Source organism: Quercus lobata, chromosome 2 (genome assembly GCF_001633185.2).
Source record: "Quercus lobata isolate SW786 chromosome 2, ValleyOak3.0 Primary Assembly, whole genome shotgun sequence".
Taxonomy (NCBI): Eukaryota; Viridiplantae; Streptophyta; class Magnoliopsida; order Fagales; family Fagaceae; genus Quercus; species Quercus lobata.
Genome location: NC_044905.1, coordinates 94,730,178 through 94,747,135, shown reverse-complemented (window position 1 = coordinate 94,747,135; position 16,958 = coordinate 94,730,178). Strand labels below are relative to the sequence as shown.

The following is a 16,958-nucleotide window of genomic DNA, read 5'->3' as shown; positions in this document are numbered from 1 at the left end:
GAGCCATTTTGGTTTGGATTCTCAAAAAAAAAAGAAAAAAAGAAAGAAAGAAAGAAAGCCAAACCAATTTAATTTAACTAAACTCTATTATCTAAGTTTGAAAAATTAAAATTTATACGCTAACTAAAATTTTATTACTAATTAAAACGTGTCACAATCCCATTGGTGACTAAAGTCGGCAAAATCCCCAGTTATAATTCTATAATTACTGCCACTCCCAATCCTTTGGCCCTACATTTTCTCACTTTCAGAAAATTCTCATCCCAATTTCTCTCTCTCTCAAGGTAAAATCCTTTCTCTTATATTCTTTAATTTATTAAATAAAAAATTTAAAGAAAAATTTATGATATTGATATTTGTAAAACCTGTATCGATGTGTAAATTACTTGATGATTCATATCCCAAATTTTAAATTTGGGTAAAATTTCGATTAGAGTTATGCTCCTTTTGGCTGATTGAATTTTGTTAGATCTTTCCGATTTTCCAGTTGATTGCAATACGATTTGTTCTTCTTGATCTTGTGTTTCTGTACTTGATTGATGAATACCAATTTTTTGTTGTAAGATCCAAAGAATTCGATTAGGGTTTGCAGTATATATATATATATATATATATATATATATAATTTTCTTAATTTTTTTTCTTTTTAAATTTTGTTTCTTTATTCTTTTTGTGTATTATATGGGATATAGACGTGGGTATTTTTGATGGGTTAGGTTTGTTTGTTTGTTTTTCCTGAGGGCGTCAATCTTACAATCATTAGGGAGTGTAGTGGTTAAACAAACAGTTGTTTATAAATTCCAAATCGATTTAAATTGAGACGTTGATTTTGATTTAATTATGGTCTAGTTGTATTATAGATTCAGCTGGTGTATGAGTAAAACTTAGATACTGTACCTTTGGTGCAATACAATTTTGGGTATTCAAACACTTGTTTGCATTTACCAATTAGATAAGAAGAGTCTTATCTTTGCCAAGAAAAATTAAATTCAAAACAAACAAGTGTTTGAATTCAATTGGAGAACCTGATGTATTGGACTTAAGGTCATGTTCTTAAGTTTTATCCATTACATATATGTTTGACTATGTTTATTTTATTTGTATAATTTACTCAGAATTTGAAAATATATTAACTAACAATAACATCTGATGGATGATTTTTATTTTTTTTGAAAATATAAGCATGTGGAAGATTGTGGCATTTCAATTTGAAATATGGTTTCGATGATTTTCTAATTTATTTTATTTAAAAATTTTGTGGGATCATTCAATCCAACAGATGCAGATCTTTGTGAAAACTCTCACTGGAAAGACCATCACCCTTGAGGTTGAAAGCTCCGATACTATTGACAATGTGAAAGCAAAAATCCAGGACAAGGAAGGAATCCCACCAGATCAGCAAAGGCTCATTTTCGCTGGTAAACAATTGGAAGATGGTCGAACTCTTGCCGACTACAATATCCAGAAAGAGTCCACCCTCCACTTGGTGCTTCGTCTCCGTGGTGGGATGCAGATATTTGTCAAGACCCTGACTGGAAAAACCATCACCTTGGAGGTGGAAAGCTCAGATACCATTGATAATGTCAAGGCAAAAATACAAGACAAAGAAGGTATCCCACCAGACCAGCAGAGGTTGATTTTTGCCGGCAAGCAGCTTGAAGATGGTCGTACCCTTGCAGACTATAACATCCAAAAGGAGTCCACCCTCCACTTGGTGCTTCGTCTCCGTGGGGGTATGCAAATTTTTGTTAAGACTTTGACAGGGAAAACAATAACATTGGAGGTGGAAAGCTCGGATACCATTGACAATGTCAAGGCAAAAATCCAGGACAAGGAGGGTATCCCACCAGACCAACAGAGGTTGATCTTTGCAGGCAAGCAACTCGAAGATGGTCGTACTCTTGCTGACTATAACATCCAGAAGGAGTCCACCCTCCATTTGGTGCTCCGTCTTCGTGGTGGAATGCAAATTTTTGTGAAGACCTTGACTGGAAAAACTATAACATTGGAAGTTGAAAGTTCTGATACTATTGATAATGTCAAGGCAAAGATACAAGACAAAGAGGGGATCCCTCCAGACCAGCAGAGGCTGATATTTGCTGGCAAACAGCTGGAAGATGGGCGCACTCTTGCTGATTATAATATCCAAAAGGAATCGACCCTTCACTTGGTGCTTCGTTTGCGTGGTGGGATGCAGATTTTTGTGAAGACATTGACTGGTAAAACCATAACTCTGGAGGTTGAAAGTTCTGATACCATTGACAATGTGAAAGCTAAGATTCAGGACAAAGAGGGTATTCCACCTGACCAGCAGAGGCTGATTTTTGCCGGTAAGCAGTTGGAGGATGGCAGGACTCTTGCAGATTATAATATCCAAAAGGAGTCAACTCTTCACCTTGTCCTTCGCCTCCGTGGTGGTTTCTGAGGTAGTTTGTCGTGTAGTTATTTCGATTTCTGTGGTTATGAGTCATTCTGTGAAGTTTCGTGGTCATGATTTGTTTTTCTTGGCTATTGTTCGATGGCTTCTTATAAGATTCAAACTTGCTATGTTCTATATGATTTGTTTAATATTTTCATGCTGTTTTTAAGATGGTGGTTAAATTGGCCCCATGAGGTCATGTTGTTATTGCTGTTTAGTATAAAATAAAGTAATTTTTATGCACACGTGTTGTGCTGCTGTGTGTGTTTGTTCATCTTGTTCATACATATTTGTGTTGCACTCTGCTCTATGTTGGTTCATCCTGTATATACATATGTCATAATATGTGTTGTACTCGCTGGATTTAAATTTGCGTTGCACTCTGCTCTGTGTTGGTTAATATTTCCTTTGTTTTTTTAATTTTATAAAGATACTAATAGAGAGTGCGGATACTGGTGGGGGTTAGCATATATTAATTACTGTGTAATGTCTAATGTGGCTCTGTTGCACTATGTAAAAGATGTGATAAAAAATGACCTTTCTTTCCTGGTGTTGTTAATTGACGTGGTCATAGGGTGACAACCTTATCAGTCATCATGCTCTGCTGTAGATTCAAGATGTAAATTGCTTGCCAATTTTTAAATTTTTTGGAAAATTTTTTTTACTGAAAAGATGGAAATCTAATTAAACAAAAAAAGTATACATGTATGACGTCAAAGGCTCAAGCCTTTTGGCTAGATGGGGAAACCGCACATATAGATTCAAGACAACACCTCAATCCATGACTTGCAAAAGGCAAATAGGCCCCTACACAAATAGGGGTGGCAATCGGGCAAGTTGTGTTTATTTTGGGTCGGGTCATAATAAGTTGGGTACATTATTATTATCCAAATACGCATTTATAACCTGTATAAATATAAATTAAATACCTATTATCCACCCAACTCATTTAATTAATCTATTAACCGGTCCAAAAAAAGTCAATTGTTTTATTTTTTATTTTTTATATTAAAAGATAAAGAGGAGCAAATTATTTTAAGAGTTTGAAAACTCCTACTTGTCTTATATTTTCCTCCACTTTCTCTTGAACCAAATTAAGCAGAATGAGAATGAAAATGGCTAGAGTTTGAGGCCTACCCTCTCTTCTCTTTGATCTGAACCTCTTAGAATAGCTTACAGCTTATTAATAGTTGAAAAAGGCTCTACAATTGAACAACCTCTTAGCCACCAAGATAATACGAATTACAAATTATAGGCATTCTAAATGGGCCATGCAATGACGGCTCATAGCTCCAACTGCTGCATTGCCATTTTCTCAAACATTTCTCGTGCCAAAGCAGGATGATATTGCGCTCATGATGCACATTTCAGTAGTTTAGCTTTGACAAGAGCCCATACATTTCATGGGAAAGTGGAATCCCATAGGATATTTAACTCCATTTTTTTTTCCTGCGGGGACAAAACTTTGAACGTTTTTGGGGGACACAAAATTTTTGCACTTTTTGGGGGACATTAGAGACCAATATCTTTTCCAAATTTCCCTCATTACTCTTGATTGTGAGTTTTCAACTGTACATATGTTCCCTAAGATCAGGGTTTTATATGGAGCCCCACTTTTTTTTTTTTTTTTTTTTTTTTTTTTTTTTTTTTTTTTTTTTTTTTTTTTTTTTTTTTTTTTTTAACTTGGAAAAATAAGAAAATCATAAAGAAAATTGCCTCATTTTAAAGATAAAAAGTTTACAATAAATAGAAAATAACTTTATAAGGTCTTGGTCCTAGGTACAATCTAAGAATTACATGACTTTAACCCTATTTACATTCTATAAAATATAAATTATATTGGATAAAAGGCTCATTTATGAATCTTTAATCTAAGTTTGGAGACTAAGTTGCAAGATAAGAGTTTATTAAGCACTTATTTGGCATGCTTGACCGGTCTTATAGACTATTGTAGTTAACATCATGTCGTATCACTCAAACGAACAATATGTCAAATTTAAGATTTTGAGGAGCAAATATGAACAAGATTATCATATGATTCAAAACATGATTCATTTCATTTCTGTATCATTTGATCTAGCATGTGAGCATCTCAAGAACATTGTATGAACAACATGACATTGCATACGAATTGCCTCATAAAAATCATGTAATCATCTGAATCAAGGATTTTCATTTTACATGTTATGCAAACCTGATTATTTCAAGATGGATTAACGAAGAATTTCATTTTGAAAGTCTTTTTTACAAAACACAAAAAGATCAGCACTTTCATCATCACCTCCCAATATAATGAGGGACACTGGATATGCAAATTTCCACCTAAAACATTTCTGATTAATTGAAGATGGATAAATGAAGAGAGTCTTCACCATCTATTGGATAAATAAAATGAACAATTTAAACTTTTCACTGTTATGAAGTAAACTGTGTGCTAGAAAAGCATTTCGAGCTGGGATAACGATGCATTCTGCTTAACCCAATGCAGAATGAGACTTTCTTCCTTTATGGCATGTGTTTCCCACATCATCGTAAAGGATGGTATAATTCAAGCTGCTTACATTTCTGAAGTAACATAAATCGCTGCCATCATATTTGTATACTTGTTGTGTACTGCCCAATCCACTGACCAACGAGTTGTTGCTTGCAACCAAATAACCCTGTCCATTCTGCACATTACTGAGAGAGCCCTTTGAGAATCCAAAACCAACATCCTTAGACCTATTCTCAAAAAATCCCAAAGTGAAATTTTCACTACTTACAGAAGTTCCATTTCCATAATCCAATTCGTTATAGTATAAATAAAGGTCGAATGTTTTGTGGGATTCTGTTGAGAAAACAGAAGATGATGGCCTTGCGTGAACAGTGTCATTGAAATGGATGATTTGATTCACAATCTGCAAATCCCCATTTCTTCCAATCAGCATTGAATTTTCGTAACTAAAGTTTTGAATCCAATTTGTCGTGATAATCCCATGGGAGGACTTCACCCATCCAGTTGAGGATATGGACCTGCTTACAGTATTAAAAAACGTTCCATTTAAGCCCCTAAAATCAGATACCAATGAAACAGCAAGAGGCGAGCTAAAGTGCTCCACAAGCTTCCCTTGGATTTTTGTGCTCTTGCTGTCCAACCAAAGATGCAAATTTGCATCAATGTACCAAACATTCAAGGCATTCGTCACACTAAAACCAAACTTATGGCTCTTTCCATCAAGTATCTTCCCTAAAAATGGTGTGATCTCAATATTATAAGAAGGGAGATCATAAGATCCGATAGCAGTAATGGGCCTCCATAAGAGGGGATTAATCCCTCCAGTGTAAATGACAGTAAATGGCCAAACCGCACCAACCTCCTTACCATCAAGACTAACCAAAACCTCCCTAAAAGGTCCATTTCCAGCTGCACCCGTAAGATTATTTGCCTCAATGTACTCATTGTACAAATTCGAATACCAAAATTCATCATTTTCATGAAAAGAAACATACACCTCTAACACAGCTCTATAAGCATTTTGTGGTATCTTGAATTCACTCAATGCAATATCAGTGGAATTCTCAATTTTAAACCACAAACCATCATTCAATGGCAAGTTCCGTGAAAAGGGCATGATCAAATCAGCCGGGGAATGATGTGTAGACACCAAAGCACCCAACTTGGACACGTCATTTTCTTTAGCAGGATAAAACTGAATGGTTATATTCACATGATACACACCAGTATAAGTACTAGTAATAAGGTTACCAAGATAAACAGCAAGTGTTTGATTCTTCATGAGCAATGAATAATACCTTGTAATGTCCTTCTCGACACTCCAAACAATCCCAGTAGCCCTTGGCTCAGCTGTGCAGCTACGAAATAGCTCAACCCCACCAAGCCAAACCCCAAAAATCCGGTCAAATTGCCTGCCTTTACAAGTTGCATGCCATTGGAAAACAATCTTGGAAAACTTCTGAGATGGGCAATGTGAGGGAGGTGTGTAGTTTGCAAGAACTGGAGGGCTGCCATAAGTGTAGCCAAAGTCATGTTGAAGTATGTGATAAGAGCAAGGCTTTGTCTTGGGGAGTTTGATGGGTTTTGTTACTTCAAAGAAGAGAGTTGGTGGGGTGTCATTGAGAGGTTTTTTTTGGGACTCAGAGAGATCTAGCTGATGTCTAAAGGGGCTTTTTTTGTGGAAGATATTGGCTGTGGAGAAGAGGGGATTGTGAAGGAAGAGGAGGAGAAGGAGAGGGTAGAGCATAGAGGAGGCCATGAGTGGTGGTTGGAATTGGATTGAAACTGTTGGGTTTTCTTTTCTTTCTTAACTCTTTCTTCTTGATGGAAACTTTTTACTTTCTTTGAGTATAAAAAAAGTTAGTTTTGGAGTTTCTTGAGAAATAATTGATCAGGAAAGAAGAAATATTAGACAGAAAAAGATAACGAGAATTTTGAATTGAAAAGTGAAAATAGAGTGCAAAATGCCAACAATATGGGAAGGCTTGAGTGGCTTTACCAAATTGGTCGTTTTGTTTTGTTAACCTCGGTATGGACAGCTGTCAAGTCCTAGTCTTAGGGGAAAATGAAGTACCTAGAAATAAAGATTACAAGACAAATCTCTTTTGCTAAAACAAGAAACATGGTAAACAAGGCAAGTCTTACAAGGTACATTCATTGTCATCTATCTTTAAGCTCGTAATATTTTGTCACATAAGTTTTTTAGAAGAGTTTGTTCTATATATACACACACACATAGACACTAGTATTATGCTTGTGTGATGCATTACTTATTCAAGTAATTTCACTGCATATTTAAATGAAAAAACCTTGAATTTATCAATTCAAAATAATAATTGATAGCATATTTAAGTGGTAACCTCAATTCAATAGTTATGAAAAATTCAAATTACTAAACATTAAAAGGTAAAAATGAGAATTGATTTTTTTTTTCTTTGAAAGCAAGGGAGGAGACACCAAAACTTAGGAGAATTTCAGCCTACAAATTAAAAAAAAGAAAAAAAAATGATATATATATATATATATATATATAACTTCAATAACTTTTTTCTCAGTCCTTGACAATAAGTTTGTATTTATAATTGAAAATAACTTCATTAGCATTAAGATACAAAGAATTTCAAGAGGTATCAACAAAGAATTTCATTTTGCAACTTCGTTTTACAAAACACAAAAAGATCACCACTTTCATCAGAACCTCCCATTATAATGAGGGATACTGCTTATGCAAACCTGATTCATTTTCGACGACCCTGTTTCGGCCTACAAATTTTTTAATTATTTGAATGGATTAATTAAGAGTGTTCATGATCTATTGGAAAAACAAAACAAAAAATCTAAACTTCTTTACTGTTATGAAGTAAACTGGGTGCAAGAAAAGCCCTTCAAGCAGGGAAAGTCTGCATATTGCCTAACCTAAAACCAGAATTAGACCTTGTTCCTTTATGACATATGTTTCCCAGTTCATCATAAAGGATGGTATAATTCGAGCTGCTTACATTTCTGAAGTAACAAAAATCGCTGCCATCATATTTGTACACTTGTTGTGTACTGCCTAATCCACTTACCACCAAATTGTTCTTTACAGCCATATTGCCCTGTCCATTCTGCACATTTTCAAGAGAGCACTTTGAGAATCCAAAACCAACATCCTTAGACTTCTTTTCAAAAAATCCCAAAGTGACATTTTCACTCGATACAGAAGTTCCATTTCCTTCATCTAATTCGTTGTAGTATGAATAAAGGTCGAATTTTTTGTGGGATTCTGTTGAGAAAACAGAAGATGATGGCAACTTTGCATGAACACTGTCATTAAAATGGATGGTTTGATTCACAATCTGCAAATCTCCATTGCTTTCTATCAGCATTGAATTATTGTAACTAAAGTTTTGAATCCAATTAGTAGTGATATTCCCATGGGAGGACATCACCCATCCAGTGGAGGATACAGACCTGCTTACACTACTCAAAAACGTTCCATTTAAGCCCTTGAAATCAGATACCAAAGAAACAACAAGAGGCGAGCTAACGTGCTCCAAAATCTTCCCATCAATTTTTGTGGTCTTGCTGTCCAACCAAAGATGCAAATTTGCATCAATGTACCAAACATTTAATGCATTCGTCACACTAAACCCAAACTTATGGCTCTTTCCATCTATTATCTTGCCCAAAAATGGTGTGATTTCAATATTATAAGAAGGAAGATCGAATGATCCAATACCAGTAATTGGCCTCCATAAGAGGGGATTAACCCCTCCAGTAAAAATGACAGTAAAAGGCCAAATGGCACCAACCACCTGACCATCAAGACAAACCACAACCTCCCTAAAAGGTCCATTTCCTGCTACACCTGTAATATTATTCGCCTCAATGTACTCATTGTATAAATTCGAATACCAAGATTCATCATTCTCATGAAATGAAACATAGACCTCCAACACAGCTCTATAAGCATTTTGTGGAATCTTGAATTCCCTCAGTGCAATATCTGTGGAGTTCTCAATTTCAAACCACAACCCATTATTCAATGGTAAGTTTTGCGAAAAGGGTATGATCAAATTAGCCGGGGAATGGTATTTAGACACCAAATCACCCAATTTGGACACACCATTTTTTTCAGCAGGATAAAACTGAATAGTTATATTCACATGGTACACACCAGTATAAGTACTAGTAATAAGGTTACCAAGATAAACAGCAAGTGTTTGATTTTTCATAAGCAATGAATAATACCTTGTAATATCCTTCTCAACATTCCAAACAATCCCAGTAGCCCTTGGCTCAGCTGTGCAGCTACGAAATAGCTCAGCCCCACCAAGCCAAACCCCAAAAATCCTGTCAAATTGCCTGCCTTTGCAAGTTGCATTCCATTGCAAGACAATCTTGGAGAACTTCTGAGATGGGCAGTGGGAGGTAGGGGTGTAGTTTGCAAGAACTGGTGGCTTGTCATAAGTGTAGCCAAAGTCATGTTGGAGGATGTGATAAGAACAAGGCTTTGTGTTGGGGAGTTTGATGGGCTTTGTTACTTCAAAGAAGAGAGTTGGTGTTGTGTCATTGAGAGGTTTGTGTTGAGACTCAGAGAAATCTAGCTCTTGTCTAAAGAGGCCTTTTTTGTGGAAGAGATTGGCTGTGGAGAAGAGGGATTGGTGAAGGAGGAGGAAAAGGACAGAGTAGAGCATAGAGGAGGCCATGAATGGTGGTTGGAATTGGATTGGACTCTTGGGTTTCTTATCTTCTTGGTGGATACTTTTTACTTTGTTTTCAGAGTACAAGTTTTGGACTTTCTTGAAGTAATTGATAGGGAAAGAACGAATTGACGGAAAAATATAACGAGAATTTTGAATTAAAATGGTAGATCAGCGTGAACCAGGAAGATTTGAGTGGCATTGTAAGAGCATCTCCGGCAGAATCATCAAATTTTTGTATGTTTGGAGAATGAACAGTGACTTTTACCTTTATTTACTAATTTTTTCAAATATACTTTCCAACAGATTCTCTATCTCATTTAAATATTATTTATTTATTCATTATTTATTCTTTTTTTAACAACTATACATATTCAAACATTTTTTTTATTCAACACCTAATTATTATAATAGTAAAAAAGGATTTGAAGGATGAACAGTAGCTCATCAAACTTGATGAGCTACTGTTCATTAGCAAAAAAAAATTTCATGTAGAGGGAGGCCATTGGAGTAGCATTTTGTGGTTATACTCTCTAAAATAGAGAGTATTTTGTGTTTGCTGATGCTATTGGAGATGCTCTAACATCCCAGCCAATTAAAAAAGAAAAAAGAAAAAAAAGAAAAAAGAAAAAGAAAAAAGAAAAAAAAGGTCAGATATTTTTGGGACCACACGTGTCCCACCTACAACACTAACCCTCACCACACATCTCACACGCTATTATTTTATCTCTTTGACTGGCCATTCCTATTTTTACTCATTTGTAGGGGTGTGCAGCCAACTCACTAATCTGTCAAAACCAACTGGACCCAACCTAACCCATCGGGTTAGGTCGGTTTTTAGGGCTTGGTGAGTTGAATTGGGTTACAAAATTTTTTTTGATAACGGGTCAGGTTTAGGTTCAGGTCATAAAATTTCAAACCTGCCAAACCTGACCCGACCCACCTATATATTTAATATATATTTAAAATATATAATATAATTATTATTTTTTTAAATATCCAGCTCTTCCTCCTATCCTATATAAAAGTCAATATTAATGTATATTAGTTCATATATTAATGTGTAACTGAGTTGGAATATTAGTTCGTATATTAATGTATATTTTGTTTATCAACTCAGGTGGTAAGTGTGATGTATTTTTTTTTACTCAATTTAATAATAATAGTAATAAAAAAATTGTTCAACCTGACCCAACCCAACCCATGTGGGTTGGATTGGACTTATGTGATAGGTTGGGTTGGGTTGGGTTGAAATTTTTTTTAACCCACCATAGTAGGTTGAGTAAAAAAATCCCCTTAACCTGACTCATGCACACCCCTACTCATTTGTTTTTTTTTTTTTCCCCTTTTTCACATAAACATTGACTCACACTCTCCCGCTGTTACCATTTCATACCACCAGTTCTACCATCATTTTTTCAGCAAGATTACCGGAAAATCTTTAGAAACCGTTAAGCATCTTCATCCATTTTATTTGAGGTAAAGATTTCTAATCTTTTTGATGATTTTTATGCTTTTACTTGAGGTTCTTTTAATATAAGCTTTGATAATGATATTTATGTGATTTACGAGCTTTGAAAGTGAATTCATGTGTTTATATGTATGGGTTTTGTCTTGATGGATTTATTTGATAAGTGGGTTTATAGTTTTTACAATGGTGGCTATCTAAGTGGTGAAGATTTGGAAGTTTTGGCTTTTTAATGTGAAATAAATGGTGAATATAATTTTTATTTATTATTTGAAACTAGTTAAATATTCAAATTATTTGTCTTGGAGGATATTATGATTTTTGGTATCATGGGTCTCTTGTTGATGTGGTGTAAACCTTGTGGGAAGTGCTTAGAGGGTGTTGAGGTTTTGATGTTAGAGATAATACCTTGAATGAGTTAATTTTATAAATTGGAGCCTATGCCTTATGAATTAATCTGTTGAGAAACTATGGGAGTGGAATACATTATAAATGAGATTAAATAATAGGCTTGCCTATTCAAAGTACTTATTTGGCAATTCCTAATTTGTAGCTAGATACAATTTCAAGCTTTTATGCTTATTGTGAAATTGTTTAGGTTCTAATTAATCTCCTTTGGAGCTTTTAGAGTTAAACTTGGTTGCAAGGTAAGTAGCTTTTAATGGGATTTTTTTTTTTTGGAAAATAATCATGTTGATTAAACGTCATTTTTAGGTTAAACACATTTTTGAAAATTATTTGTGGAACTATGTTTTTCATTTATTTATTTTATTACAAGATAGAAATTCTACTTTAGCCTTATCTAAGTGTATATGTGTGAAGCTCTTTCTTGGAGACTTAAATCTCGTTCCTTACCCCTTACACCCCACACTCCACAAGTACTTATACTTGCGAAGTGACCATTGCACTAAGGGTGTGCGGTGATGGAACTATGTTTTCTTAAAAGTATTGTGTTGTGACCTGTAAAATGTGCTCCCCCCTAGATCGAGGGTTTTACATGGAGTCGCCACTTATTTAATTTAAAAGGAAAAACAAGAAAACCTTTAATGAAAAATACTTCTGTTGTATTAATGTATATGACAATTTACATCAAATTTTGTAACAAAAATTTACAATGCTTTTTGTCCTAGATACAATCTAAGAAAAATAAATTACATTGCTTCATTTCCTAGTTACATTCTAAAAAAGTAAAATTGTATATACAAGAGCATAGTCTTGAACCCTTGATCTTGGTTCGGAGGCTAATTTACGAGATGGGAAGGGATTAAGCACCCATCTCGCCCGGTAAAACCGGTCTCCTAGGTTAAGATGGCCAATGTCATGTCATGTCAAACAAATACAAAGAATATGTCATATAAACATGTAATTTGCAAGAATTGTAAATAAATATGTGTTAGGGGAATTTGACATAAAGAGAAACAAAAAATAATGAAACTTGTTAGATAACAATTTTAATGTAAAAAAAATGAAGGTAATGGCATGTTCATCCAAGAGATCAATATAAACAAAGAATTCCTAGCCTAGACATGTTCATCTAAGCATGTGAAGGAAAAACAAAATTGTCATGTTATTTGTCATCAACATAATTTCAAAGAGGAACAAATAAAAATAAAACCTTTAAGCATATTTGATCATCCAAGCAATTATGAAGAGAAGTAAAGGAAAAAACCCTAGACATGTTTATCTAGACAAAATCAAGAGAAATTTGTGCTTTAACCTAGAAGTGTTCATCTAAGCATTCAAGAGAAAATTGTGTATTAGCCTAGAAGTGTTCATCTAAGCATTCAAGAGAAAATTTTGTATTACCTAGAAATGTTCATCTAAGCATGTAAGAGAAAATCAATAAGACATATAGGCATGTTCATCCAAGCATAGCATAAAAGAAGTGAATAATGATTTGTAAGCATTTATTCTAGCATGTATAAAGAATTAAAAAAAAACACAATTAACTACTTACAAGCAATAAATTAAAAGGGGGAAGTGATCACTTAAAGGGCTAGGGAGAAAGCAAGGAAGTACTCAACTACAACCAAAGTAAGAACAATGGTTGCTCAATAGCTTTTTTTTTTTCTGCTTTCTCACTAGCGCTCTAGAGGGAATTCGGGGTCCAGAGAATGGAAGAGGTCTTCTCTATTTATAGGGGAAGGGATGGCTTAGCTTTAAAGCTAAGTTATTAGCTTTCTTCTGAAGCTAAGGGAGGAGGTAATCTGTTTAAATGAGCTGGGGACGGATTTGGTGTTGATCTCCATTCAAATTTTGAAATGATGCTGCACCTGCTTCGTATTTTGGCTCTAATTTTCCGCTCAAAATTCCAATTGATTCAAGATGGGTTTTTTTTGAAAGGAAATTCAATTATCTACAACTTTTTCAGAAATAGAGAAAGCCAAATTTCAACGTTATCCATGCCAAAAATGTGTTTCAAATTGCTGCTGAAAATAGTAACGTATTTTGAGCATTTTTGAATTTTTTCATAGGCTGTATCTGTTTCTTTACCCAATTTATTTTTCAAAAATATTTCTTCTGAAGCAAAGGGAAAGGATAAGTCTATTAGATAGGCTTGAACAGATTTGACGTTGAACTCATTTGGAATTTTGAGAGAAAATTGAAGATAATGCTGAATTTATGTTGTCTTCTGCACCTGTTTCGTATTTTGGCCATAACTTGCTGCTCAAAATTCCAATTAATTCGGGATTGATGTTTTTTGAAAGAAAATTTAATTCTCTACAACTTTTATAGAAATAAAGAAATCCAAATTTCAACGTTTTTCTGACCAAAAATGTGATTCAAGTTTCAGCTGAAGATAATGACGTTTTTTGAGAATTTTTTCTTTTCTTTTTTTTTTGAATTTTTCATGGATCATATCTCCGGAATTTTTTCAAAAGAGCAGATAAGATGCCATAAAGAAAAACATTTTTTTTATTATTTTCTTTAAAAAAAAATGAAATAAAATGAAATCCAATCAAAAAACACACTTGATTAATTTTAAATTAATTCTTGTGAGAACCAATCAAAATTAAGTGTTTAGAATAGGACGCGATCAGGCCCATCGTGTAGGCAGGCCATGATCATTGAAAATTGCTTGTATGATAACTTTTGATCAGGTGGTCCGATCAAAACCCATGACATACCATTGTGATCGTTAGAACATCAAGATTTGTTTTGTATCACAAATCTGAAGATCTACCGGTTGGTTAAATGCAAGTTGTAAAATGGGGTGTCTACAGAATGTCCCTCATTGACAGAGCTTGAAAAGCGAATGTCAATGTAAAAGAAAGACACCAAATTTTGCAACTTGAAATTTAACCGATCACCGATGTGTGATGAAAATTTGTTAAAGTTGTGGAAACTTGTTGGTTTCCAAAAAAAAATTGATGTTTTGGCAATTTTTTCAAAAAAAAAAAAAAAACTTGTTATTATTTTTTTCGAAAATTTTGAACTTGTAAATTATCTTAAAAAAGCCTTTTAGGGCTTTTTTATTTGAAAAGTCTATTGGGCTTTCTTGTAATGATCTTGGCAAATTTTCTAAAAACTTGTTTGTTTTTTGAAAATTTTTGAACCCGAAATTTGTTGAGAATCTTGTTGAATTTTCTTTTGAAAATTTTGATATTCTTATCAAAATTTGTAAACAATGTTGGGCATTCTTGGAATGATCTTGTCATGTCTTTTGGAAATTTGATAAAAACCTTGTTGGGTTTTCTTATGAAGATCTTGGCAAATTTTCTAAAACTTTGTCTGTTTTTTGAAAATTTTTGAACTTGAAACTTGTTGAAAATCTTGTTGAATTTTCTCTTGAAAATTTTGATATTCTTATCAAAATTTGTATTTGTGAAAACATGTTCGTTATTCTTGGAATGATCTTGTCATGTCTTTTGGAAATTTGATAAAAACCTTGTTGGGTTTTCTTATGAAGATCTTGGCAAATTTTCTAAAAACTTGTCTGTTTTTTGAAAATTTTTGAACTTGAAACTTGTTGAAAATCTTGTTGAATTTTCTCTTGAAAATTTTGATATTCTTATCAAAATTTGTGTTTCTCGAAATGATCTTGTCTTGTCTTTTGAAAATTTGATAAAAACCTTGTTGGGTTTTCTTATGAAGATCTTGGCAAATTTTCTAAAAGCTTGTCTGTTTTTTGAAATTTTTTGAACTTGAAACTTGTTGAAAATCTTGTTGAATTTTCTCTTGAAAATTTTGATATTCTTACCAAAATTTGTAAACAATGTTGGGCATTCTTGGAATGATCTTGTCATGTCTTTTGGAAATTTGATAAAAACCTTGTTGGGTCTTCTTATGAAGATCTTGGCAAATTTTCTAAAAGCTTGTCTGTTTTTTGAAAATTTTTGAACCTAAAATTTGTTGAAAATCTTGTTGAATTTTCTTTTGAAAATTTTGATATTCTGGTCAAAATTTTTATTTGTGAAAACATGTTCGCCATTCTTGGAATGAATTTTTCATGTCTTTTGGAAATTTGATAAAAACCTTGTTGAGTTTTTTGTGAAAACTGTGTAACATTGTCAAGCGTTCTTTTTCTGAGAGATGTTTGAAGATCTTGTAGGATTTTCCTCAACTTTTGAAAAAGATGCTAAAACTTTCTGAAAATCTTGTTTGATTTTTCGAGAAAGTCATGAAAACCTTGTTTTGAAAAATTACTGACAAACCTTGTTGGGTTTTTTGAAAATTTTGTTCACAAACCTTGTTGGGTTTTGAGAATTTTATTAGAAAACCTTGTCTGGTTTTTTGAGATAGATGCTAAAATTTTCTGAAAATCTTGTTTGATTTTTCGAGAAATTCATGAAAACCTTGTTTTGAAAAATTGTGGACAAACCTTGTTGGGTTTTTTTGAAAATTTTGTTCACAAACCTTGTCGGGTTTTGAGAATTTTATTAGAAAACCTCGTCTGATTTTTTGAGATAGATGCTAAAATTTTTTGAAAATCTTGTTTGTTTTTTTCGAGAAATTTATGAAAACCTTGTTTTGAAAAATTGTTGACAAACCTTGTTGGGTTTTTTGAGGATTTTGTTCACAAACCTTGTCGAGTTTTGAGAATTTTTTTTTTTGAAAATTTGTTAAATAAAGTATGAAAAACTTGACTGGTTTTTGTTGAAAATTTGTAAGAATTTTGAAAAACTTTCAGGTTTCCTTGAAAAAAAGTTATGAATTTTCTGAAAATCTTATTAGTTTTTTTTGAAAACTTTTTTGTGACTTTCAAGAAAAAAAAAAACTTTGTAAAACCCTAGAGCCTGAGATGTTGGACAATGAATGCAAGTGACTCCTTAGTCGAGCCTTGTGTGATGTGGGAGACTTCTTAGTTGATCCATGTGAGATGTGAGACTCCTTAGCTGATTTGGTGATCTGGACTTGAAGCTGTTATTGAATGCTGAGAGATTTTTGCTTAATTCCTGCAAAGATGAAAATTTTCCTTTATCAAGCTTGTTAGAAACAGGTTAATTTGAAACCAATGCCCCTAGTATAAACATGCTTGCATAGAAAAATAGATGAAAAGCTTGCAGATGAAAACTAATGGGCCAATGCTTAATGCAAATAAAAAATGGGCCAATGCCCCTAGTTTAAAGCTATTTGCAAACAACTTTGGGTCATTGTCTTGATTTGATGCCTATTGTTTACAGAGCCTTTAACAGGTTGCCTACACACTTTTCTTCAAGAGGACCAAGTTAGACATAGTTCAAGTCTGTAGGGAAGACATCTAGTCCACCCAAAAGATGATCATGGCTTCCAACCAAACCTTGCATTGCATTTTCAAAATGGACTTGATAATGAAAAATTTTGTTTTTGAAAGAAATTGATTTTCTTCTTGAAAAACCATTTGGTGAATAGTGGTGCCTTTTGAGAAAGTTCTTTTTCTTTCCCAAATGACCATGAGATAATCCTTTCAAC

At 33.6% G+C, this 16,958-nt stretch overlaps 3 protein-coding genes across 3 annotated transcripts; 1 reads left to right on the top strand and 2 right to left on the bottom strand.

The window, feature by feature from the left end:
• Positions 1–209: 209 nt before the first annotated feature.
• On the top strand, positions 210–2,688 carry LOC115977320 (polyubiquitin). Its single transcript, XM_031099107.1, has 2 exons — positions 210–284; positions 1,280–2,688. The coding sequence occupies exon 2, from the start codon at positions 1,280–1,282 to the stop codon at positions 2,423–2,425; it is 1,146 nt and encodes a 381-aa protein (XP_030954967.1). The 5' UTR covers positions 210–284; the 3' UTR covers positions 2,426–2,688.
• Positions 2,689–4,857: 2,169 nt separating this feature from the next.
• On the bottom strand, positions 4,858–7,153 carry LOC115977319 (peptide-N4-(N-acetyl-beta-glucosaminyl)asparagine amidase A-like). Its single transcript, XM_031099106.1, has one exon. The coding sequence runs from the start codon at positions 6,670–6,672 to the stop codon at positions 4,894–4,896; it is 1,779 nt and encodes a 592-aa protein (XP_030954966.1). The 5' UTR covers positions 6,673–7,153; the 3' UTR covers positions 4,858–4,893.
• A 333-nt stretch (positions 7,154–7,486) lies between these two features.
• LOC115977318 (peptide-N4-(N-acetyl-beta-glucosaminyl)asparagine amidase A-like) lies at positions 7,487–9,703 on the bottom strand. Its single transcript, XM_031099105.1, has one exon. It carries the CDS (start codon positions 9,602–9,604, stop codon positions 7,799–7,801), a length of 1,806 nt encoding a protein of 601 aa, XP_030954965.1. The 5' UTR covers positions 9,605–9,703; the 3' UTR covers positions 7,487–7,798.
• Between the last annotated feature and the right edge of the window lie 7,255 nt (positions 9,704–16,958).

Excerpts from the sequence above, each read along its gene's own strand:
- LOC115977320 (XM_031099107.1), top strand. The coding sequence starts at position 1,280 with ATGCAGATCTTTGTGAAAACTCTCACTGGAAAGACCATCACCCTTGAG.
- LOC115977319 (XM_031099106.1), bottom strand. The coding sequence starts at position 6,672 with ATGGCCTCCTCTATGCTCTACCCTCTCCTTCTCCTCCTCTTCCTTCAC.
- LOC115977318 (XM_031099105.1), bottom strand. The coding sequence starts at position 9,604 with ATGGCCTCCTCTATGCTCTACTCTGTCCTTTTCCTCCTCCTTCACCAA.